This window comes from Neoarthrinium moseri (assembly GCF_022829205.1).
Source record: "Neoarthrinium moseri strain CBS 164.80 chromosome Unknown scaffold28_Wmoseri_CBS_16480, whole genome shotgun sequence".
Classification (NCBI taxonomy): Eukaryota; Fungi; Ascomycota; class Sordariomycetes; order Amphisphaeriales; family Apiosporaceae; genus Neoarthrinium; species Neoarthrinium moseri.
Genome location: NW_026055142.1, coordinates 273296 through 298033, shown reverse-complemented (window position 1 = coordinate 298033; position 24738 = coordinate 273296). Strand labels below are relative to the sequence as shown.

The window sequence follows — 24738 nt, the reverse complement described above, 5'->3', positions numbered from 1 at the left end:
GTCCAGTCTTGGCATAAGCCGCCCTTCCATTAACATGCTATTGAGACCGTCCAGTCGTTTACGCCCTCCGTGCGTCTGGTTATTATCACCGCTCATGCTAGATATCTGGGACTCAACTTACTGGCTCCGGGCAAACGCCCTACCAGTTTTTACTTGTTATCTATCCTGAGGCAAGCTACAATGCTGAACGAAAATGTGGCACTCATAGCCCTGTAGCACGCGAAGTACACCCCATAAGGCGCCATCGATTCAAACGCAAGCATACCAAAATTGACTGGCTGGAGCCGCTAATGCGCGTGTTGAATTGGATTGAATATAGGAATCATAACATTATCCTTCTCAGTTGACATCTACTAATAAGTACCCCTATTTGAAGAAACGGGGCACTATAAATACATCACTCAACTATTACGCTGCATATTCTCCATTGGCGGTTCTAAAGTGATATGCCATCAACTGTCCGATGAGGAGCAGAAGTGGTTTTTGATCTCTCATCATCCCTGTATTGTCAATAAGGCATGCTTCATGTTGCTGCGCGCGCTAGCTACGGTCTTTAGGCGCAGTTGATTCTCCACTAGAACCTTCGCCCATCGCTGTATGGTTGGGCTTCTCGTCTTCCGTTGAAGATTGAGGCAGATTGGGTTCGAGGTCTTGACCCGGGCGTTCCTGTGCCTTCTCTTCTACTGTCTTGTCTGTGAGGTCCCAGCCTCCTCCCCATCCAATCCATCCCTTTTCATGAGGGCCTCTGATTAGTACAAGGAGCAATGCTGCACCCATCATGCCAATACTGAAACCACCGCTACGAACCCAGCCTCCCTGAGCATAAAGATTGTTCCCAACAGCGGTACCAAACAGTTGACCGCAGAATGTCTAATGAAGAGGAACAAGTAGTCAGCAAAGCAATGTACGGTGCTAGCTCTATTGCTTGGAGTTGGCTTGTGTCCCATAAGGGGTTATAGCAACCACCAGACAGTGCACAGAGATAGGGACATAGTCTTGAAAGAAGGCGGGTGTGGATTCTTTCGGGTTACTTACCAAAACCATGTAAACGGAGTTGACCGCATTCTGAGCTTTTGGGTCAACCGCAGCGAAAGCCATACGATTGGCCACAATGATGGTGTTCATTCCCAAGTCACCCAAGAATGCCCATATTATAGGTCCAGCGAGAGAAAACGTACCAGTGAACGTACCAATGATCACTGAAAACAATGAAGCCAGGACACCGATAAGCAAGGTCCCGCTAGGATGTAGACGCGATGTCAGTACCCGGGATATGACAGGGTTCAGAAAGACTGGCGAAATTCCAATGAGGGCGAAGAGCCCAATGGCCAGAGTAGTCAGGTTGAAAGGCGGACCAGCAAGCTGAAAGGTCAGAGTCGTCCAGAAAGATGTAAACATTGCCATCGTAAAAAATGCGATAAAGCTGCATTGGGTGAGAACTGGATGCCTGAATGGGAGCTTGATGATGGTAAGCAGGCTTCGGGGATAAGAGGTGTCGGGCCGGAGGATGGGATAGTCAGGCATGAAGATATACAAAAGCCCTAGAAGTGCCACCTGCAAACCGAAAGACATCCAGTATACGCTGCGCCATGAGCTGTACTGTGTAACGATGCCCGACAACAAACGAGCGATGAGCATACCAAAGACAATCCCAGACATGACTATGGAGATCATGGTGGCGCGGTGGCGTCGCGGCGCATACTGAACGACCAATGGAAACATGAGTTGAGGCGTGACCGTCAATACTCCTACAACGAACGACAGTCCCAAGAAGACAGAAAACGAGTTCGTCAAAGTCAAGCCAAGCCACTGCTGAGGATCAGACATGCACGCCAAAGAAAGATCTAACGGAGCACGTACAAGCATTGAGGTAGAAAAGATCAGTCCTATGATCATTGGCCGACGACGAATGATGTCGCCAATGGGAATGACAAAGAGCAGACCCCCCGCATAGCCGGCCTGCATAATGGTCGGTACAAGCGACGAACGCTCGTCTGAGACACCAAAGTCGTCTGCCAAGACATTGAGAATGGGGTGGGTGTAGTAAAGGTTGGCGACACTAAAGGCTGCAACCTGTGCGGGCGTTAGTATAGTGTTGTTTGCTTATTATAGTTGATGGATGTCGAGCTTACACAGCCAAAGATGATGTTTTGAGTCCAGGTGAGGTCATGGTTCGCGCTAGAGTCCCATTGCAGCCAAGATGGTGTCAACGCACGTCGATACAGGCCTCCGAACGAGCGCCCTGCCGACGGGACTCTTTCAGCAGTATCGGCCATATTCACCGAGCACAAAGAATGTGGAACAAGGCAAGGAAAGCGTGCCCACCATGGCCGGCTCAGTCTGTTAAGGGATAACAAAATGGCCCCCCACCTGTTCCGGGCGCGCACCATCAGTTTTATCTAGCGTGGTTGCATCATCGACAGGGCCCTTGATATTGGGCTCATTAGCGCTCGTCTCGCTAAACCCGAGGCACGATCCACAATCCCCGAGGGCGAACCCGAGCATAACTACCGGCTTTGTCAGCCAGGCTATCGCTGTAGGACAAGACGCCCTTAGGCGATTGCAAGTGGATGATGAGTGTATTGAGTTTGTATATACCGACCTTGATGGCTCGTGGGTCTTCTAACTTGCATACGCCTCTGCCAACATCTCCTCAACTCGCCGCTCAGACCTGAGCTCTATCCTCTGCCAGATGTTCAGCGATCGGCCTTCCGGAGTGTTCACTCTTCGGTGGCCAGATCTTGCTCAAAGCAATATACAATGCAGAACTGCTGAGAAATGCGTAGAAATATCCGAGGGCATAAATATGAGAGGACCCTTCAGTCACATTCACAGAAGGAGTTACCGCCTTCGCGAATCCCGGGAGGAGAGGTGCAAAGGCAACGACGAAGGCAACTACGGCTCGCCAGTTGGTCCCCCATTTCTCGTACGCATAGATGCCGTCCGGACGATACATGTCTGGGATACTTGCTCTTTGTTTGTTAACAATCCAGTAATCCGAGATAAGTATGCCGGACATGGGCGCCAACCATATCGAGTACCCGTCCATGAATGTCAGCAGAGACTCGGCCGAAGCAAGAATCTCCCAGGGGCACATTGCCCACGCCCCGAGAACGGCGCATACATATTGCGCCCTGCGCAGATTGAGATATCTGGGAAAGAGGGTTGTGAGATCAACAGCCACAGAGATACTGTTGGCAGAGATGTTGATCCCAATACTAGCGATTAAGAAAGCCAGGGCAATGAAGAATGCCGCTGCTCGCCCGCCGGGCGACGTCCAGTTGTCGATGATCAGCATCGGGTCCCAGAGCACCTCGCCGTATAGTATTCGAGATCCATTAGCCCCGATGATTCCAAACAGCATCATGATAATAAAGACAGTCGGAACAACTATCAGTTGAACGTAAGGGCTGTTCGGCTTCTTCGAGTACCGAGCAAAGTCGTTCATATTGACACCCAGGGTGGCGAAGTTACCGATCATCGCATTTACTCCAGACATGAATGCCCATCCTAGCTGCGATCCAGAATAGGAGTTTCCATAGGCGAAGACCTGGTCGCCGCCTCCAGTGCTGTGTATCACCCACCCGAGGATTGCGAATCCAGCGATGGGAGTGACCACAGCCTTGAAAGTAAAGAACCAATGAAGTTGGTGGGCCGGTATCCAGTGGAACGGCAAAACCAGGATGAAGTAAATAAAGTAGCATATCATGAAACCTGTATCAATGTTTGCAGATTCGGGCAGCTGGTTCGGGATGTTGCGGAAATTGGGCGCCCAGGCGTAAATGATCGACCGAATACACTCAGCGCCCGTGTATGTGCCGATACCGTACCAGAATATACTGACGACGACTCGAAATACGACCATTACGTATGAGAAGTAAAAGCCGAACGCCGATCGTGCTTGGACCGTAAACGGGATATGCAGCCGGGCCCCTATGGCTGTTAGTACAGATTGTCAGCTTGAAAGATCGCGTGGACTCACCGATGAGACCGTTGTAAGTGACCACCAACGCCGTCACGAAATTTCCAATGACGACTGCTAACAAGGCCAACTTCCACGATAAGCCAATCGCAATGAGCGATGCGCCAATGCGCCAATTGGAAATGCTGAAGGCATCGGAAATCCAGTAGGTCACGAAGTTATACTGTTGTGATTGTTAGCTTCGTTTCTAGTGCTTCGAGACTCCAGAAGCTATACCGTTCTCCACGTTTGGAGCTCCGGGGGTATTGGATCAAGATCCTTATTGCTCCACGAAGTGCCCGGCGGCGCGTAGGTGCTTTCTTCCACTTCTAAAGTCGCGTGGCTCTTGATCCGAGACCAAAGCCCGCCCTTCGGAAGGGAAGAAACCGAGCCGGCCACCACGTGGGTATCGTGGGCCGCAGGATATCCGAAGTCTTTCTCCATACTGGCGCAGAGCAGACTCTGGTCGTCTCGGGCTGAGAAAGAAGCTGTCACGTACGTAACAAGAACCAAGAGGGTGTGAGAGCATCCATTTTGTATGCCTCGATAGTTCTCAAAGCCAACCCCGGATGCGGTACGGTGGACCCTGTGCCGTCTCTTTACAACTGAAGATCCATTGCGACCGACCAAGCTTGCCTAGTACTAGGTACTGATAAGAGCTCCAAGAGTTCCCCATTGTGGAGAGTTCTAGATCCTAGTGGAGAAAGAGAGCTAGTTCGACAAGGAACCAGCAACCAATCACACTTTAGAGGAAGGGATAAGCCCGCTATCACTGTGGTAGAGAGGCAGGTATTCCTTATCGTTCGCTACTCCCTTCCGGTGCTAGTCCGATGGCCTCCAGATGCTTCACACAACGTTCAATCATGGCAAGGTGCAGAGCGGAGGCACCCGATGATATGTTTTAATTCATGTTGTAGGTCTTGCCGAGCTGTACGGAGGTCACCGAAGTAAATGCTGCCTAAACTGCTGTCCTTCATAGACAGCTTGAGCGCGGTAGGCACAAGGGTTCGGTACTTAAGCAGGGAGCTGCAAGGGAAGACCCGCTTCGGGAATGCTGTCGGCACGATGATACCAGCAAGGAGCCTGCAACGCAATTACATCCGTAATTGACATCAGGCTTCTGCATACTCTCCCTTCCCAGCCTGCAGTGGCCGCGAATCAGAGTTCAACAACACATATGATGAGCAGAGCGATACCTCGACAATGTCGCATACACCAGTCGTTCCCAATGCAACAGGAGCACACTTGACAATCACAGCTGAAGAACTATTTGAGCTACGGCATGTAGCTCGTGGTACTAAACGACCAACGTTAATCATTCGTCACGGGTCTATAGTTGCTGTCCATACCGGCGAAATACTGCAAAGAGACATCATCATTAATGGTCGACACATTGCTGCAGTCACGCCTTGGGACTATTTCCCAACGTCTAAGTATGCCAGCGATCCCCATATCGAGGAGGTTGATGCAACAGGGAAATACATCAGTCCTGGATTCATTGACACTCACATACATATCGAGTATACCAAATTGGTGCCTGGGGAACTTGCCAGGTTGAGTGTTCCGAGAGGAACCACCACCGTCCTCGCAGATGCCAATTGCATTGCAAATGTAGGCAAGAGGCATAACCATCTAATTACATCCCAAACCCAATGACTAACAATAATTGTCAGGTTCTTGGTGGGAGAGGGATGGATTTCATGGGTGAGGAAACGCAACGCGGCAAGCGACGAAAATGGATTTCAATTCTGATATTTTGGTGCAGGAACAACGAGCACACCTCTCCGTATATTCCGTCAAGTATCCCACAAAGTGCCCATGAGCGGCCCTAATATTGAACTTGGAGGCACTTCGCTATCCACATCACAGATATGTCACCGGGTTTCGGCTTGCGAAGCAGCCACTCTTGGGGAATCCAATCCCTTCTCATTGGATATGGCCTCCGCCCAAAAGCAAGCTGCTGCTTTGCAGGCCGGAAAAAGAATAACCGGCCACTCTGCCTTGCTAGTAAACGAGCCATTGTGGGCCTACTGCGCTGTATGTTCGTCTTAACTTGTCTTAAACCTTCGGTGATTATTATCCGTCTGAGGCTCTTCCGAAGTTGACGGGCTGATAGGGTGGCATCGGAGACGATCATAACGCGCACCGGCCTGACGACGTCATTAAACGCCTGCGCTTGGGGATGATGCTCACTGTCATGTCTGGCAGTATGAACTCTAATATCGAGCCGGTTTTCAGCAATTTTGCCTTGTATAAAGACGGCTTAAGATTCATCAGCTTCTGCGCAGACGACAAATATTGCGAGGATCTGGACACAACTGGACACGTAGACTTGCATGTCCGAAGAGCAGTTGAGCTAGGTGTTCCAGTCTTAGAAGCTTATAAGATGGCAACAATCAATGCGGCATCATACTACAGGCTTGATCACCTTATCGGGAGTGTCACGCCGGGCAAGCTTGCCGACCTTTTGATCCTTGACAGGCTTGAAGACGCACGGTCTGTTCTCGGAATATAAATTGTAGACACAGTACTAATAACCATTCATAGGCCAAGTCTTGTCATTGGAAACGGTTCCATTGTAGCCAAGGACAATAAGGCTCTGTTTACAAATTCTGACATCGTACCTGACTTTACCCTCAATACTATTCATCTTAATGAGTGCCACTTCGACAAAGCGTCGTATCATCTGTATCCTTCAGACAGATCTAATCCTAAAGCTTGGGTTCAATGCGTGGAAATGTATGATGGCTATTTCAAGCGAGCGTTTCATTACCAGCTACCCGTCAGCCCCGAAGAACCACACAACATACTATGCGATACCGACCATGATGTACTGAAAGTAGTCATCATAGACCGACATCACGGCACGGCCAATCGCGGTATTGCATCTGTGCGCGGGTTCGGACTCAAGCGAGGAGCTATTGCTACTACCACCAACTGCGAAAATCAGAACCTCGTGGTTATCGGCGCAGATGATGAGTCGATTGCTGCAGCAGTGCTAGCCATGCAGTTGCTTGGTGGCGGCATGCTTGCAGTGAGTGGCCAGGGCCACCAAGTACTTGGGACTGTGAAATTGGACGTCGCCGGTTGCATGTCGTCAGCTCCTTGGGAAGAGGTCAGAGATCAGAGTCTGAGGCTTGAGGAGTTGGTGAGAGAAAATTTAGGATGCACAATGGAGCAGAACCCGTTTTTGATTGCGAGCTTCGTCGGGCTGGTTGCTGTTCCTGATCTAGGTCTGACTGAGCTGGGCCTGGTTGTTGGAGGAGGGGAGACTTTGATGAACCCTGTGTTGGAAACAGAGCCTCTTCAGAACCAGCCAAATCTAGACCCAACGCAGAGGACAGCGTCGGACTATCAGGCAGTGAGAGTGTGTTGTCGCTGCCCCAGCCACGTTCACAAGGAATACTTAACTTGAGTCGGCAAGATCAATCGTCGTATCTCTTCAAAGGAGTACCACATTGTACAACTGCACTTGGTGGCCCTCGGCAATAGTTGAATTGCTAGCGCTTATCTACCTAGATACGACGATTTAGTTATACTTAATTGAAGCAAAAGTAAGCCTGACGAAATATGCATGTCGTCTTTGAAATTAAGAAGCTGAGGATCAATTAGGGATGATGGGGGTTAGGGGGGTTATTCCGAGTCTTGTTCATGGTGCTGGGGAGGCGCTGAGAAACATGATAGATTTGCAGTAGTAACCATGTCCATGGAATGCGACATTAGTGCTATTATTCTTACTGTTTCCTAAGACTTAAGCTAGTCTTGCCTCAAACGCAAGCTGAAGAGGCCATAACCCTGGCGAGCTCAGACGTGAAGGAACGTGCAGTGTGAAACGCCAAGATCGCAACGCCGAATGCTTGGCGTGTATCATGAGACAACACAAAAACCTCCCAAGACCCCAGATTTCACATCGGTGTCAAATGTCAGTGATGTCTTCATTACAGCCTTCCGTCGCATTCAGATTCAAAACGTCAAAATGCGACTCAACTTGCGCGTGTTCCTCCTGCTCGTTGCGCTGGCATCGCCCATTGCAGCTCAACGGCGGCGCATCCAACCGCAACCAGTGATGGTCGATGGTGCGGTCAACGAAGCCGATGTGGAGGTCAGCGAGGAGGCCATGATCGAATCCGTCATTCCCAGCAGTGCCCCGGTAACCATTGCAGCTCCACGTCCGCTGGCCACAGCGCCGGCCAAACCCATCTTGCCTATCACCGCGCTACTGTACTCGTCTTCCCCGGGCCCCAAGGAATGTCGGGGTACGCCCGTGTTCAGTCTCAATCTGCCAAAGGGTCCCGGGGTGGCCACACCAAAGGGTCCTACCTGCTACAACGTCACCGCCGCATCGCAGGCTGAGTGCGGCACTTTCATGGCGAATATGGAGGATGGATGTCAGGCGCGGGTCTTTGGGGAGCTGGGTTGCCAATCCTTTACCAATCTGGCTGTCTTCATGGAGGAGTTGAGGCCAGTGGGTGGAATCATCAGAAGTATCGAGGTCACCTGCGGCATACAGAGCACGCAGCCTGCACCTTTGAATTTGAATCTACCAGCAGCAAAGAAGAAGAAGCCTGCTGGGGGATGATCGATTCTGACGGCTAGCGTTGAAGATTCTGAGATCTCTCTGTACCGACCAGGCAAGGTGAGCCAGTTCCATAGAGACATGGTGAGAAGTTCCTCACGTGTCGGCACAGTCCCATTCATTGGGAAAGACTATGGCGACTGAAGGCGCAAGTCGGGCTATTGACCGGATCACCATCCCGAAAAGCTGTTCTGAAAGATGTAACAGATTACACGGAGGAGATATGCATCTTGTTGATGCTGTTGATGCTATTGGAAGCCTGCGTTTGCGGAACCAAAGAAACACAGCGAGGGCCCAGGAACAACAGACGCGAATGGTGGAAGCAAAGTCTAGTGGCTGGCTCTACCTTCGGGCTGTTGCAAATCATTGAGGGTGCACGTAGAAAGCTAGGCACCAATGTGCAGGTGTCTCTCAATGGCTCACACGGAGGAACAGGATTAGAACAAGCCTGGATAATTCGTGCAGATGACTGAAGTATGGAGTCAGTCCAGGTGACCAAAGATCGCGCCAATCACCGAGTATACTTGGCTGAGGTTTCAAAATCACCAAGACTTGTGGCGAGAAAAAGCTTACTTGCTACATAACAACACGGATAGGAATGAAGAATGAGTGTAGAATCATAAACCTGTGCATCATACATCGTACGTTCTGTTGAGTTGGATTAGGTGACTTATATATGGGAACACACTTGTCCCGAATAGACGTTTGGTAGGATGTAGTTCATATTGCCCCTATTAGTAGAATCCAAGTGCAAGGACGGGAGCGCAGCTTGGTTTCGTTCTTGTGAACTTGATTAGAAGATAGTTAGGAGGCCTTTGCCGCTAGTAACATGGAGAATGGCATTCAGGGAATGACATGCTTCTGATGCCAGTGGAAGCGAAACTCCACCCGACTATCAGCGTATTGATGTCCGCCAAAAACGGTCTGAGAGAAGTATCAACAAATGTCGACGTACCATTGACGACCTCATGGAAAACCGTCCGGCGCAAGTCCACAAGTCCAGTCAGATGTGCAAGCGAATCCACTCCGGGGCTCCGGGACTCCGGATAGTATGACCCCATAGCTTGCCGAGGTTTTAGTTACTCCGCATCTCCACAGAACACATCCCGCTCAGTGTACCTGGCGTCAGGTCCTACCTTCAACGCTGTGCAAATGCATACTCATATGGTGCTTAGCAATGTCGTTCTATTGCTAACTTGGACGTCTTCAATGTCGTTGCTGACAAAGTCCGTTCCTCCATTAAGCGAATGAGGAAGACTCTATTCTCCGAATGGCATGATGACCCCGAACAATAGTCCAGATTTCGTTGTCGGTCCTCAAAATGAGCTGAAGACCAAGAATGGAAGCGGGGCCATATATTAGTCACTTGTCAGCACTTAGATGTTATCCTGCGAGCACATATATATCTGCTTCCCATCGCAACTTCCCTGGTTGAAACCTTCGTTAATCCGCTGCAACAAGCATCAGAAGCCGCACGCTTGAAAGTGTTCCCTAGCTACATATAAACAACGAAAGAGACTGGAATCGCATCATAAGTTACACAATGGTTGAGAGCAAATCCCAAAAGACTTATCCCGCAAACCTCCGGGCCATCACCCCTGCTGCAGACTGGTCTGAAGACAGCCGATCTCATCCTGGGTTCCGTATCCACGGCACGGACGACAACCCTGGCCCGAAGGCCTACTACATTCACCTCGAGGCTAAGCCTGGCAAGGAGGAGCTAGTCGCCGAGTTCCTGAAGGACATCAACAAAGGGGTTCACCAAGAACCGGGCACGGGACCTTGGTTCGGGCTCAGATACTCGCAGACTACCTTCGCCATCTTCGAGGCCTTCTCGAGCTCCGAGACTCGTCACGACCATGATGTTGGGCCTGGCGGACGTAATTTCCTGCGCGTGGATCTCCTCAAGGATATGCTAGCCTATCCTGCACAGATCCACAGGCTGGATGTACTGCATGGGAAGGGCGAGTTTGGAAAAGAGCTGCTGCCTTTGCCGAAGTTGTAGAGACATGTTGGCGGACGGGAGGCAAGTGTGATATCAAGGGTCATAAAGGACTATAAAGACGGCAAGACCATCGATCTACACAAGGCAGGCGTTTACCACAAGTCAATTATCAATGATGATCATTTCCCTCAAACAGTTGATATATCGATGGCGATTCGAACAGTAGTAACTCTTGAAACCGGTGGACAGGCTGTGTTATTATAGCTTCTGGGATACCTTCAGTTGATAAATCGCGAGTGAAAAACGGACAGAATGCTGATACATGGCCAAGTACCTAAGTCAGGGAGCCTCGCTACGGTTGGTGCCTGTGACTGCGTAGAAAGGTACCTAGGTAGCGTCGCTTGCTGACGTTAACCCCACCATGAACCACCTAGAGCAGCTGCGGATGGCCTAACGGCACCATTCCGCACTCCACCAACGAAGCATCTGGCCACCACCGCATACAAACACTTCATGTTTATAACGAATTTACCACCGACCGTAACTAGATAGGCACTTATCTTTCCAGCTTATTGCCCTCGCATCCGCCGCCTCGCAAGCCCGAAACACCCCAACCCCGACCGCCGCGATGCAGGGCTTCAACATGGGGCGGTACGTCCCGCCGGACGTCGAGGGCACGACGTCGGGCAACCGGCTGCACAAGAAGCACGCGCTGGGCGGGCGGGCGTCCAAGCTGGCGTCGCAGGGGGTGCTGACGGTGCGCTTCGAGATGCCGTTCGCCGTGTGGTGCGGGACGTGCCCCAAGCCGACCATCATCGGGCAGGGGGTGCGGTTCAACGCCGAGAAGAAGCGCGTGGGCGCCTACCACAGCACGCCCATCTTCAGCTTCCGCATGCGCCACGCCGAGTGCGGCGGCGCCCTCGAGATCCGCACTGACCCGCAGAACACGGCCTACGTCGTCACCGAGGGCGGGCGGCGGCGCGAGGACCGCGGCACCGGCGACGACGATGAGAGCGAAGGCGCCGGCCGGCAGCCGCCGATCCTGACGGACAAGGAGAGGGAGGCACTGCGCGGCAACGCCTTCGCCAAGCTCGAGAAGACGATCGAGGACCGCGAGCAGCTGGTCGCCGCCAAAGCGCGCATCGAGGAGATCCATGACGCCAACAGCCGGACCTGGGAGGACCCCTACGACCTCAACCGGCGGCTGCGGCGGGAGTTCCGGGTGGGCAGGCACCAGAGGGAGAAGGAGGGTAAGGAGACGGAGGAGCTGAGGGACCGGATGAGCCTGGGCATCGACTTGGTACCGGGGACAGAGGAGGACGCGAGGAGGGCGAAGCTCGTGGATTTCGGGTCACTCGACGGCCGGGAGGTGGGCGACAAGGCGTTGGCAAAACCGCTATTCGAGAGGAAGACGTCGAAGTTGCCCACCCCAGTGCCCAATGGGAACAAGCGGCTCAAATCCGAGATTGCGGCCTCGCAGATGAGAGAGAGCCTGGTGTCCGAGATTGTCGGTAATACCCGTGCGACTCAGGACCCGTTCCTAATAACAGGCCGGGCTGCAACTACTGCAAAGACTCCCGTCAGAATGCCAGGGATAAAACGGAAGCGGGACGAGCAAGAGGGAGGAGCAGCGCTGGAGGATACGAGCAAGGAGGGGCAGTCGAACGGGGCAACAGGCACCGCATCCATGGCGTTGGTGGGTTATAGCTCGGACTCGGAATCGTCTTGAAGCGGGAACATGTTGGTATCGGGCGTTTTGGCTTGAATTTGATGATACCCAGGGTTACATGAATTAGACACGATTAGAGAACAGCCGCATGACTGTCACGATGTGAGAATAAAAAGAGACCTGTCCAAGACGATTGGTCATGTGAAATCCGAAGCAAGTTCGGATATTGTTTTCATTCATGTGTTTGTAAGTGGCGATAGCCGTCCAAAGCAATTTCCTCGTTTCAAAAGCAGCCGCGTCTGAAAATCAAGAACCCAGAGATTGTCTCAAAACGAGTCAACCGAGCGTATGCAAACTCCTACCAGTGAATCCCGTATAAACCCTTGTGCAAACCAGAGACTCCAAGACCCTTGACGCGTATGATTGGGAGTGAGAAGATCGAGATGGGGGAACCCCGGACAGGCGGCACCCTCATACGTCGTCCATCTGTCCTGCTGGTTCCTCGTCCTCGTCGCCGAAGCTGGCGACCGACGACATGTCGTCATCGTCCTCGCTCTCGGCGCCTGCGTCATCGGCGGCATCTTTGCTTGCGTACTTCGTCACGTATTCTGTATTGTGTTAGATTCCGTGAACACCGCCTATAGGTCACCAGAGTTGAATAGCTGACCTTTGACTTTGGCGTCGTAACTCTTGGAATCTCTCATGAGCAGAGCGGCGGCCTCGCCGTTCAGGGGGTCGGCCGGGTTCGGGTACCGAAGGAGCTGGGGCAGAAAGACTTCGAAGATGTTGATCATGTCGAACATGGGCGACCACGTCTGGTTGATGACATCCAAGCATACGGAGCCCGACCTGTATGGTTCCCTGCTCTTAGTGCCTGCCCATCTCCAGCCATGGTGTGATCCAAGAGGGAGGTTTCCAAGCACTCACAGCTCATCGATGTTGGGGTGGTAGATTCGGTTCACGAAGCCGATGCTCGGGGACTTGTAGGGGTATTGGTCGGGCAGCTCCACGTGGATTTTCCAGATGCCGTTCTCGAAGGGCGCTGTTGGGTCTCGGTCAGCTCGGTGCCCAGAGCTACAAGCGGTTCAGGGGCACTCAGACTTTCTGCAGGGCCCTTGAAGCGTACATAGAACTCTTGCCTAGACTATCGTAAGTACTCGTGTCTCGGCGCCGGGGGGAGACGTGTAATTCACACTGCAGCACGAGTCAGCGGCTTAGCTCAGGAGTGTGTAGATGAGAGGCGGGGGCGCCATACTGTTGTCATTAACAAGGGTGACCTCATAGTCGCTCATGAGCCTGGTGATGGAGCATATCAGTAAACCACGTCCAGAGTTTCCGTCACCGATCTTTGAAGCGGTCACTCATACATCCTGTACACTTGTTAGCTTTGTCTTGGTACACACACACGTGCACGGCGGGCTGAGTAAGTACTTCATGACCTGCGCATCTCGTCAGCCTTGGAGCTATAGTAACAAGGGCCTGGAGAGTTCGGATAGGAACCTACATCAGTCTCGATACGTCTGCGAGGGCTACTCATCGTGACGGTTGCAGCGGGAGCTGTGTCTTATCGCAGGGTGGGTCGTGGATCGTGGATCGTGAATCGTGGTCGCGTGGTGGGAGGCGAGGTTAACCAGGTGTAGGCCGCAACGTTCCGGAGTCGGCGTGGGGAGTCGTGCGACGAAACAAGGAACGTAGGGGCGTCGGCCGAGGGTCTAGACAAAGTACTGAAAGCGGTAGGTGAGGAGTGGAAGAGGAATACTGGATGTGGAGGTCGGGTCGAGTCAAAGAAGGGCGAGTTGAATGATGGCAGGTAGTCAACTGCGGCCCGGTGTCAAGTGACGAGATGGGCGCCGTTGGCCCATCAATACCGGTCACAAGCGCGATGACATGACGCTCGCGGCATAATCCGATAACGAAACGAGGGGCACCCAGGGCACCCAGGGCACCCCGCCCGGGGGCTTCCAGGCAAGCCAGGTTGTCCGTTACGAATAGGATGCGCTAAGTTACGGCGCGCTACGATAGCGGCCTGCAGGGTATCCAAGTCACCGCTTTACCCCATCGTTGGCCGTGCTACAAGTTGCGGTTGACTGACTTTATTGAGCACCTATCTGACTAAATTGCATCATCGCCTGCCATGAAAATGGCTTTAGATTAGCTCGAGGGCACGGTTACGGAAGCGAAAGACTAACCACTCCGAAGTTCAAAAGTTGACAGCATTATATGTGGCATGTGCCACGATAACGTCGGCCGGTCCGTATTGGTGCATAAGTTGCCAAATTGATCAGGTCTTGACTGATTTGATGTCAACCTGACTCATAATCACGGTGTGTGCGCATGTGAATGACCATCAACGAATCCGTAACTCCTCTGCTTCATCAAAGTAAGGCGGTGGGCTGGACCGAACAGAGAGACCCTGATCCGGCGATTTGCGCCATCTCCCAACACAGGCTTGGCTCAGTGTGGCTGTCACCGCTAGAAGTGACGCTGCCTTGGTGATTTTAAATAGCTTTGCATCGCAATTTGCTGCCCAAAAGATGTCCCGGGATATCAGATCGAGGCTTCTTCAGACACCAGGGCCATGAATGATTACATCAATACCAGCTTTTCAGCTTATCGATGTTTACAATTGAGTACAGAGGGAGGAAGGGTCAAGCAAAACGCATATTATTCATACACAACACGACCAACAGCCATCTATACTACGCTACGTTTCGACTTCCACATTGACAGCTTGGAATGAAGACAGAATGAAGAGGCTCCAAAAGATGCCTATTTCGGTCAAGTCTGTGTCCCTAAACAGCAGTATAACAAGTTGAAAGAGAAGAGAGAAAAAATCTAAACACTGCATTGTGACGTACAATATTATTTTGGTGAAATCGTTTCACTAACCAGATCATTACCTTATTTTCACCCTCATCATCATTCCATCGACTGGCTTAGGTGTCACCTGCCTTGTCTACGTCGGATCGTATTAGCGAAGAACGCAATAGGTGCACAACAAACATATCTCAAAACTTACTGGGTACATATCCGAAGCCACTTTGACTCGTCCCTTGGAGTCTAGGATCGGCTTGCCCCCCTCATCGAGAATTGACTCCCCAGTTCCAACCTTTGGTCAGGGTCCTAATCAGCATGTATGCTTTCTCAGGCAGCATTGGGTGGGTGATCGAATTCACGCACCTTCACAAATTCAAATCGCCGTGCAACAAGTGCAATAACAATGCGTGACTCGATGCTCGCAAGGTCTTGGCCGATACAATTCCGAGGACCCCTCTCAAAGGCACGCCAGGCCGTGGCTGGGATCTGTTCAGCCGCATCGCCCAACCAACGCTCTGGCAGAAAGTCGTCGGCCGTATCTCCATACACGTCAGGGTCACGCTGGATCATAATGGCGCAATTATAGACGCACACTCCATCCAGCAGGTATTCGCCAGTCGATGTCTGTACCTTGAATCCGGTTCCTGGTTCTACCATCCGGGCGGTGCCGGCAGGTGGCCACAATCGAAGCGCTTCCTTGACCGTAGCTGCAGTGTAGGTCAGTTGCTGCAAAAGCTCCTTGCCACCATCGGAGAGCAGTTTGTCGCGAACGTTGGAAGGGTCAGTGTCTAGCGTACATCAGCAAAGGTTCATCCTGTCACGTTTAGGCGCAATCAGGATACGTGGGCATCAGGACAATATGGCTCACCTGGGCCAAACACATCATCTAACTCCGCCCGTAAACGTTGCAGGGCACGAGGCGTACGGGACAATTCGTAGAAAAGCCAGGAAAGCATGATGCTAGTAGTATCATGTCCCGCGAATAGAAAGGTACTGAGCTGGTCACATGCTTCATCCAGAGCCTGTCGAGTCAGGGCGTGTTCTTGGTCCTTCAGGCTCAGCGCGAGAACGCTCCTAGATTCGGCAATTCCAATTCGTCGATTAGCAAATGCGTCTTGAACAATAGTTCTCAGTGTGTTTCTTAAACGCTTAGCAAGCCGACGGCGTTTCCATTCCGTACGTGGTGTGAAGAACCACGGGAGATCCATTTTCTCGCTTGTATAAGTGTGGAACAGAGCGCGGTAGTTCCGGATGAAATCGTCCGGTTGATTCGTGTTTTGGGCGCCGAAGTCGACTCCCATCACAACACTGCTGATAACATCGAATGTTAGATTTCCAAGAAGTTGGACAAGGGAAAACGGGTCCTCCGTGTCTGCCAAAGTGTTGAGATGGTTGAGAAAAACCGATGACTTCTCGAGGATCCTGGGCAAAAATGTTATCAAGTGCTGATGAGCAAACCCTGGATTAAACCGCCTTCGAAGGCGCTTCCAGTCCTCACCCTGCGGAATATGGCTTAAGTCAGCGATCATAAATGGCTGACACGAAATTGGCTACATACATGCGCAGCCAATACTGAGGTTTTACCAGTGACATGAACCATATGGCCATAGACTTCGGGCATCTTTGTAAGGCTGTACGGCAGTAATTTAGATGCTTTAGAGATTTGCTCAGCAATGTCGTGGCTTCTGACAAGGACCATTGCAGGACCGAAGGGGCGGAGGTCGACAAATGTTAGTGGTGGTCGAGCTTGGGCATCATTGATAGCCGCAAACGCAAGATCTCCGTAAGCCAATCAGCTTTGAGTCATAGGTGTTCTAAAGGTGCAGAGTCGTAGGAAGACGACTATCACCAGCAGACATTAAAACTGACCTGGATGAGCATTTGGGTTGCCCGCTCGGATAAAGCCGTCCATAATTTTGAGATGGCCAAAAAGAAGGGACGGGGGCATCTGGGGCAGGAAAGCATATTGCTCAAATCTCTTGTAGCGAAGTTTACTGTAGAGGTACGACCCTAACAAAGAGATAAGGGCGACTATTATTGGCAAAAGCATATTGCTGTACGATGAGACCAGATGATGGCACATAAATCAACGCCAGCGAGGACGAAATGTGGGCGGAGATTCTGCTGTTCAAGAAAAGTAATGATGCACACAGTCGATGTATTCTGTAAGAGTGAGAAAGCGAAGAAGCGAGAAAGAGGAATGTTGTAGCATGGGCGGGTTCACACCTTTAAAGAGTTGGCATCTTCCTTGTGTAACATTGCCCGCAAGTGGAGTAAGGCCCCCCCACAAAAACGGCATGTAACTTGACTTTGCAACGCCAACGCTTAAATTTTGTCTGGGTTGTTTTATTTCCAAATTAATGTAGCACACTGTAGGGCCTATGTGAGTTTTCCTAGTGAGCGAAATAGTCGTTTCTCCAATATTCCATCACGCAGGAGAGATTTGAGTGAAATCTGAATTGATATTCGCAGCATTTGCCAAACCAACTATGTATGGCTTCTCAAGATATAGATTTTGCGGAGTTCTTTGAAACCACATTCAATACTCGCCAGTAGTATTCAACAAACAGCACGCAGTCACAAAGAGGCCCAGCATGCCTCAGACAACCCGGAAGACTCCTGGATTCGGCTGATACAAGTGAATGTAGAACTCGAATATTATGCAAACTCTACGTTCTCCTGACACATTCGTTTCCTGTCTAGCGGTAAACGATGAAATCACATGAGATCCGAGATACTGTGATAGTTCGTACCTCCTTGATAAAGCTATCCTAAACGGAGAAGCAAAAGCCATGCTTACTATATGCTCAAATATGTTCCTCCGGCGTATACAGGTTGAAAAGCTACAGCTTTTCATTTTGTACCATTCCTTTCTCCCCCTAAGCCGTTTCTCTGTGACTTGAAGAAGGCTTAGTGGCAAGAAGTTCGATATCGCTGTGGTTACCATGTAGCTTTCCGTGATAGTCCTGCTCTACCTCCGAACCAAGTGTGGCGAAGGTTTGAACACCACTCATGGGAGCTCTCTCGGCGCCCTGGCTACCCAGCTTGCCAATCAATGTTCTCATCCCTGAAATTATGCCATTCGGAACCTCAGGCAATTTGGCCTTGGCTGAGTTTGGTGTAGTATGACTTTCCCCTGAGAACAGTGTCTCAGAGTGCTTTTTGGCCAAGCTCCATGATGAGGCGGTTTTTTCTATTAAGGACTTCAGCGGAACGGTGATCACTGGCATGCAGCTGCAGATTAACCCAATACAGACTTCGCACAGACTACATGTAGCAAAGTTAGTCCTAGGACTTGTGGATCCAAGGTATGCAAAGGCGGCAAACAGTCCAAAAGCGTATGGTGAAACGACTTACCTGAATAAATAGGGAGTTGTTAGATAGTTAGGATCGTCCAAAGTAACTTGTTCACGGGTGAAGAGGCGACCGGTGTGTCTACCAAATTTTTTTTTTTTTTTTTTGGCGATCAATGTCCTTCAGTTTAAAAGTGCCAGCCTGGTCGAGATCCTCATCATCGAAGAGAATATATGTAACCATGTGTGTGGGTGGGGACTAATAATCCTGCCTTGTCCCACACGTGAGTTATGATTGTTTTTGGTGGGGGAGGGGGAGACGGCGGATGGCGCCATCGTCATGTCCTCTTATCATGCAGTTGGTGCATCTGATCTTGCACACGTTACACCAAGGCGTCATGCTCAATTAAATCGCAGAAAGTAATTGGGTAATGAGAATGTCTTGACATGCAACCCGACCAACTTGAAGGTCCTATGCTGCCAAAGCAAAGGATTGGTTCCTGGTCGAAGTGCATCCATCGTTCACTTCCAGTATTGCCCTCGCGACAATTGCAGCTCCTTCGGGTGGGCTACAGGCTTGCGAGTCATTGTTGTACCCAATTCTCTGGTAGAAGAGAGCAGCACAGATATTTGACCGGTGCGAGACTTCACTCTTCTTTTGCTGAAATACATTTTATCCCATCGGAAAGGGTCATTCCTATGATTAGTCCATAACTTTCATCACCATCGTTTCGCATGAAGTACTTCAGCGTATTCAACACTAGAAACACTCTCTGTGGGTGGAAACAAACCATTGAAATAGTTCATATACTAGTTGGCAGAAGCGGCACACCAGCAATGGCAGACCTGCGTAGAGAGTCAGAACGCACCGACCGCAATCCCTTATTTCCAATTCCATGCACTGCCAAACTTGGAAATTGGTAAGGAATACGATGACAGTATACTCTATTCTCGCTTCCGTGAACAAACAACAGCATTGCTTGCGCGTGTATCTGATTGCGTTGGAGTCCGAGAGGCTGACAGGCAGCAATCGGATTATGCATGTATCCGATAGGCATAGCTTTTAGGCATTGTTTGCAGCATGCGGGGGTTGGGAATTCGTCTTGGCAGCTGCCACAACTTCACCACCGTCCGGGTTTCCTCGCAATCAACGTCACGTTTCGCAACAGCAGAATCACGCCTATTCCTTTGTCATCTCTCCCACCCATACGTTCCCGCCCAGATATTAACAAGACATTATGGCCGATGTCGCGAGCCTCGAAGAAGATGTCAACGCATACCGCGAGCAGGTACGCTATCCCACTCCCTTACGTGCTGGCCGCCCGCCTGGAGAATCTGCTAACGCCTCTTTCTAGCTTGATGTCGTGAATCTCGGTCTCAAAGAAGACCCCGGTAACGCAGAGCTGCTCGCTTTGAAATCTGAGTTAGACGATGCAATCGCCCTGTTGAACGAAACAATTGCTGAACTCAAGCCTGCGAAAGCGCCACCGAAGCCCAAGGCCCCGTCGCCGCCTCCAGTGCAGGAGAAATGGTCGCGCGAGAACCACCCAGCCTTCAAGAAGGCCGCGGCCCCCGAGGAGAAGGACGATAGCGCGCCAGTAAACTACAAGGTCAACGACAACGTCATGGCGAAGTGGGTTTCCGGCGACAAGGGCTTCTATCCCGCACGCATCACCTCCATCACGGGCTCGTCAACGGCACCCATCTACATCGTCAAGTTCAAGAGCTACGACAACACAGAGCAATTACGAGCGAAGGACATCCGGCCTGTAGCACAAAAGCGGAAAGCAGATGGAACGCCGACAAACAACACCACGCCTTTGGTCCCTCCCTCGCAACCGCCTCCGCCCCCAACACAGAGCCCGGCCCCTGGGGTCATTTCTGCAGCGGCCAGCATCAACCCCGAGCTCGCCCAGAAGAACAGAGAGGCAGCCGAAAAGCCAGATGCAGATGCGAAGCCCAAATTCAAGAAGATCAAGGCGACCAAGGAGCTCGAGGCTGGCAAGAACAAGTGGCAGGACTTCAACACCAAGTCCAAGTTTGCCAAGGCAGCCAAGACCAAGAAGGACAGCATGTTCCGCACCCCCGAGGGAGTACACGGTAGAGGTTGGTCTCGAATACTACTCTGTGACTGGGAATACCGCTGACTGATTGTAGTTGGGTTCACCGGCTCTGGCCAAGCTATGCGGAAAGATCCGACCAGGAGTCGCCACATCTACCAAGCCAATGAAGATTTGGATTAGGTACTAACGCCGCCTGCAGGTAGCCTATATAATCTGAAGCCTCAGTCTCCTATGGTTCAGGGCGGCCATGATGGCGTTGATGATTTTGGGAACATGGAAAGGCGTTCAGGATTTGACCCCTTTCCTTCATTTTCTTGCCGTCTTTCCTTGCGGATGCTAACATGGTCTACGAGTAAGACATTCGTGCCGCTCCATGCGTTCGCTGCTTCTCAGATGGACCATCAGGCTAGAATACATCGATCAAGCTCCATAGAGTGCACCGAAGAATTACAAAGGTTTTCTAAATGACATGTCTTACGCCTGATCTGCGAAGATATCGCTCAGCATAGGAACCTCGGCCACCTGGCCCAGCTATTGGTACATTTGATGAGAGAATCCTCAAATCCCGCATCTTTCGGGTCCTGGCCATCCAGGCGGCTTGACCGTAGTGATCTGGATATGCTATAATACACTGCGCTAACGTCTCTCGTGCGATATCGTGAGACATCTCCTACCCTGCACTCCAACGTGAGCCTCTATAGACCAATCTGCTTCCCGATCTGTGCCGCAATACTCATAAAAGCTTGGGACCTTGAGCTGTCAGGCTCTGATACGACCGTAGGCTTTCCCTGCTCTCCATCGTCCCCTATGCTTGGATGCAATGGAATGTCGCCAAGGACTTGTATTCCATGCTCCCGGCAAACCCTTTGGACCTTGTCGTTGGATCCAAAAACAGCAGTGTCGTGATGGCAATGCGGGCAGTTGAACAGAGTCATGTTCTGGACCAAGCCTAGAATAGGCACATTGACCTTCTTGAACATATTGATGCCCTTTACCGCGTCCTTGACGGCCAGGGTGTGGGGTGTTGTCACAATGACCGATCCATCGAGTACGATTTGCTGTGTGATGCTCAGCTGCGTATCTCCAGTACCTGGTGGCAGGTCGAGCACCAGGACGTCTAGACCGCCCCATTCGACTTCGTGAAGGAGTTGCTGCAGCGCCTTCATGACCATGAGACCACGCCATACCACTGGCGCATCTTCACCGACGAGATAGCCCATAGACATGGTTTTTACGCCGTAATTAGACATGGGGAGTAACTGGTTGTCTGAGCTTATCGTTAGCAATACATTGATATATGGCCAGGAGAATCTCCATACTCGATGACAGACGAGGTTCTCCCGCAAGATTAAATAGCGTCGGTATCGAGGGCCCAAAGATGTCTGTGTCTAGGATGCCGGTACGGTGCCCTTGCCTGGCGAAAGCGAGAGACAAGTTGGCTGCCACTGTGCTCTTCCCAACACCACCTTTAGCCGACGACACAGCAACCACCTTGGCCACATCCTTGATCTTGCGTCGCTCGGGAAGACCTCTTTGCATCCGGGGTATCGTCCCTGTGCGCGGGAGCCCCTGGGAAAGATGAGCTGTAGAGTGACGGAAAGGGCATGCATCTGGCACTCACTAGTGGGTTCTCATGCTGTAGTGCTCGCAGAGTATGGAACAATCGCGATGAAGCGGGCGGTTTCATGGCGTCTATACCTCGCATTCAAGCTACTACAGGTACCACAAATTGGACCTTGCAGGCCTCAAAAACTCCTCTGGAGCTGTGCTACAACCCTGTCAGGGACCGGAATGAGCGGGGCAAAAGTCTCCAACGAAAGCAGGACACTTTCAAGATCCCGTGAGACCCTTTTGCTAACGGAAATTGTCGCAGTGAGCGAGGGTCTGGTGTCACTGGCGCGTTGAATGGATGGCGCAAACTGAGTGCATCGGCTTTGTTCAGAGCTCCCATTGCATTCCTAGCTCGTCCACTGGTTCAGCACCACTGAGCTTAATTCGACGACGGCATTGCGGGACCTCTAGGACCCCTGTCACGTTCTCGTAGCGCTGCAGCGCGCGTTCTGCCATCACTCACCGCTAAAAATTTCCAAAAGCCTTCCCGGCTCTAGGAAGGTGGTGGGGTCTTGCCGCAGCCAGTTTCGCTCCTGGAAAGCCTTTCGCTGCTCGCAAGGAAAAGCCGTGTCTATACGCAATGGCCAAGGCAAAGGGACGCGCGAAGCAATTCGCCGAGTGGGCGGAGAAGCCAGTCAAGGGTAGGTTCTTTTTAAACGTACATTGACACGCGAATGCACCTGATGCTAACGGGAGACCTCAGATTACGACCCAGAAGCCGAAGCGCCCGTCGACGATGCAGCCAGCGACAGCGACGACAGCGTTGACGAGAACGTTGGCACTGAACATTATGTCGCCGTCGGCAAGAGCAAGCTGCGCCGCAAGGATGCCGCATCTCTTGGCCCGCAGTACCGTGGTGCGCGAGTGAGCCGCGACGCCCTAGACGGCTCCTCGTCCGACTCTTCTGACTACGAGGATGCTCGTGAGGACTTTGACGACCCAGACAAGGCCGACCTCGAGCGCGATCAGGAGGAGCAAGGCGACGAGGACGCCGAGATTGATAGCGACAATGCCTTTGGCGATAGCGACGACGAGAAGTTTGAGGGTTTCACGTTCCGCGGCAGCTCGCAGGCCCTACCTGTGCGAGGCAAGAAGGTCAAGCGGCCTACTGCTGCTGACTTCATGGATGAAGAGGCAGAGGAGTCGGAAGATGAGGACGGCGCGCTCTTGCAAGACGATGAGGAAGAGGGGTCAGAGGACGAGGACGAGGACGAAATGGATGGCTTCATCGACGACGAAGAAGACTCTGACCTTGTCGACGAGGAGGACGGATCTATTGACGACGATGAAGCAGAGGAGGCAGGTCTGAGTGGAGAGTCCGACGAAGACGAGGATGATGACGACGAGGATGAGGCTCCCATCAAGTCTAAATCCAAAAAGAGTGATTCGTCTGGGAGGGGAGATTTGCGGTCAATGATGGCCGCCGGTACTTCAAGCGTGGCCGGCGCTGTTGCAAATTCTATCCAGAAGGACGTCGCCAAGGGAGTGGCGGTACGCCAGCAGAGGAAGGCATTCGACGCCGCTCTCAATATCCGCATCAGGTTACAAAAAGCACTGGTGGCGGTCAATTCATTTGGGGAAGCGGATGACGCCACGGCTCCAACAGAACCCTATGAAGCTGCTGAAGCAGCGGCCATCAAGCTCCTGAACAGTATCTCTGATTTCCGCCTGGGGATGCAACCCAAAGCTGGACAAAAGCGAAAGCGGGACCTCGAGCCGGCATCATCTAGTGAAGACATCTGGGCTTCTATGCAGGACATGGAGCATCCAGCAACATTGCGTCGCAAAGCCGTCCTCGACAACTGGTCGAAAAAGGTCAAGGCAACACAAATGGTCAACACTGGTACGGGGAAGGGCAACAAGCTTGGGAGAGCAGCGGATGAGCTGTCGAAGACCCTAGAGTCTCAGATGCAAGATCCCGAGAGACTCATCAAACGGACTCGAACCCCCCGCTCCTGTGCACCCATACAGGTCTCGCAGAAGGTCAACGAGGACCCAGAGATCTACGATGACGCCGACTTCTACCAGCTTCTGCTCAAGGAACTGGTCGACCAGCGCACGACGGATACCTCAGCTGGTAGCGGCTCGGCAGCAACTGTGCGGTACGCAGCCGTGAAGGAGGCCAAGAACAAGAAGCACGTCGATACCAAGGCCAGCAAGGGCCGGAAGATGCGCTTCAATGTCCACGAGAAGTTGCAGAACTTCATGGCACCAGAGGACCGCAGAGGCTGGGAACAGCACGCCATTGACCGCTTCTTCGGCACCTTGTTCGGCCAGAAGATGGTGCTGAACGAGGAGGATGTGCCCGATGAGGAGACGGAGGAGGTGAATGCCGAGGAGGAGGGCCTGCGTTTGTTTAGAAACTAGACTGGCGACCAACTAATACCACGAGATTTTATCATGCACAAGTCCATCTTATAATAGAGATGTCGTCTCCTAGTATTGGTGTGACTACAGGACCGGTTTAACGGCGTTATGTACAGGCTAACGGCAGGATTTAACACTGAAGAGACAGGATTTCAGAGTATATACGGCCTTTCCAGACTTCTGATAGAAATCGTAGGCGCCGCTTAAGATGTGTGGCTACTTGATACAGGTTTACAGTACTTTCCGGTCATGCTTGGCGTTGTCCGGGTGTTGGTGGGTGTTACTTTGATGGCATCAATTCCCGACGGTCACCTGCACAGGGTGGTGTCGCACAAACCCCTGCCAGGCAGGAGTTGGTTAGGGATAGATGTGGTCCAGATGGCGAATCAGAGCCGGCGTCAAGGGATGGCCATGCAGCGACAACGCTACCCTGCCT

At 51.8% G+C, this 24738-nt stretch overlaps 10 protein-coding genes across 10 annotated transcripts; 5 read left to right on the top strand and 5 right to left on the bottom strand.

The window, feature by feature from the left end:
- Positions 1–540: 540 nt before the first annotated feature.
- JN550_007387 (uncharacterized protein) lies at positions 541–2276 on the bottom strand (the record flags this gene model as incomplete). The annotated part of the gene is made up of 4 exons (XM_049319232.1): positions 541–870; positions 1036–1809; positions 1861–2073; positions 2133–2276. 4 exons carry the CDS (start codon positions 2274–2276, stop codon positions 541–543), a joined length of 1461 nt encoding a protein of 486 aa, XP_049170669.1.
- Positions 2277–2665: 389 nt separating this feature from the next.
- Positions 2666–4405, bottom strand: JN550_007386 (uncharacterized protein; the record flags this gene model as incomplete). Its single annotated transcript, XM_049319231.1, has 3 exons — positions 2666–3933; positions 3983–4145; positions 4199–4405. 3 exons carry the CDS (start codon positions 4403–4405, stop codon positions 2666–2668), a joined length of 1638 nt encoding a protein of 545 aa, XP_049170668.1.
- A 759-nt stretch (positions 4406–5164) lies between these two features.
- Positions 5165–8540, top strand: JN550_007385 (uncharacterized protein; the record flags this gene model as incomplete). The annotated part of the gene is made up of 6 exons (XM_049319230.1): positions 5165–5572; positions 5635–5665; positions 5727–5998; positions 6078–6457; positions 6509–7322; positions 7857–8540. 6 exons carry the CDS (start codon positions 5165–5167, stop codon positions 8538–8540), a joined length of 2589 nt encoding a protein of 862 aa, XP_049170667.1.
- Positions 8541–10080: 1540 nt separating this feature from the next.
- Positions 10081–10542, top strand: JN550_007384 (uncharacterized protein; the record flags this gene model as incomplete). The annotated part of the gene is made up of 1 exon (XM_049319229.1): positions 10081–10542. The coding sequence occupies one exon, from the start codon at positions 10081–10083 to the stop codon at positions 10540–10542; it is 462 nt and encodes a 153-aa protein (XP_049170666.1).
- A 568-nt stretch (positions 10543–11110) lies between these two features.
- Positions 11111–12211, top strand: JN550_007383 (uncharacterized protein; the record flags this gene model as incomplete). The annotated part of the gene is made up of 1 exon (XM_049319228.1): positions 11111–12211. The coding sequence occupies one exon, from the start codon at positions 11111–11113 to the stop codon at positions 12209–12211; it is 1101 nt and encodes a 366-aa protein (XP_049170665.1).
- A 411-nt stretch (positions 12212–12622) lies between these two features.
- On the bottom strand, positions 12623–13688 carry JN550_007382 (uncharacterized protein; the record flags this gene model as incomplete). The annotated part of the gene is made up of 6 exons (XM_049319227.1): positions 12623–12759; positions 12819–13000; positions 13079–13193; positions 13407–13447; positions 13559–13590; positions 13656–13688. The coding sequence occupies 6 exons, from the start codon at positions 13686–13688 to the stop codon at positions 12623–12625; spliced, it is 540 nt and encodes a 179-aa protein (XP_049170664.1).
- Positions 13689–14855: 1167 nt separating this feature from the next.
- JN550_007381 (uncharacterized protein) lies at positions 14856–16880 on the bottom strand (the record flags this gene model as incomplete). The annotated part of the gene is made up of 7 exons (XM_049319225.1): positions 14856–14943; positions 15052–15107; positions 15171–15260; positions 15332–15756; positions 15837–16467; positions 16527–16747; positions 16838–16880. 7 exons carry the CDS (start codon positions 16878–16880, stop codon positions 14856–14858), a joined length of 1554 nt encoding a protein of 517 aa, XP_049170663.1.
- Positions 16881–19499: 2619 nt separating this feature from the next.
- JN550_007380 (uncharacterized protein) lies at positions 19500–20504 on the top strand (the record flags this gene model as incomplete). The annotated part of the gene is made up of 3 exons (XM_049319224.1): positions 19500–19550; positions 19617–20367; positions 20419–20504. 3 exons carry the CDS (start codon positions 19500–19502, stop codon positions 20502–20504), a joined length of 888 nt encoding a protein of 295 aa, XP_049170662.1.
- Positions 20505–21019: 515 nt separating this feature from the next.
- JN550_007379 (uncharacterized protein) lies at positions 21020–22011 on the bottom strand (the record flags this gene model as incomplete). The annotated part of the gene is made up of 3 exons (XM_049319223.1): positions 21020–21591; positions 21644–21893; positions 21946–22011. 3 exons carry the CDS (start codon positions 22009–22011, stop codon positions 21020–21022), a joined length of 888 nt encoding a protein of 295 aa, XP_049170661.1.
- A 504-nt stretch (positions 22012–22515) lies between these two features.
- JN550_007378 (uncharacterized protein) lies at positions 22516–24302 on the top strand (the record flags this gene model as incomplete). The annotated part of the gene is made up of 2 exons (XM_049319222.1): positions 22516–22576; positions 22639–24302. 2 exons carry the CDS (start codon positions 22516–22518, stop codon positions 24300–24302), a joined length of 1725 nt encoding a protein of 574 aa, XP_049170660.1.
- Positions 24303–24738: the final 436 nt, after the last annotated feature.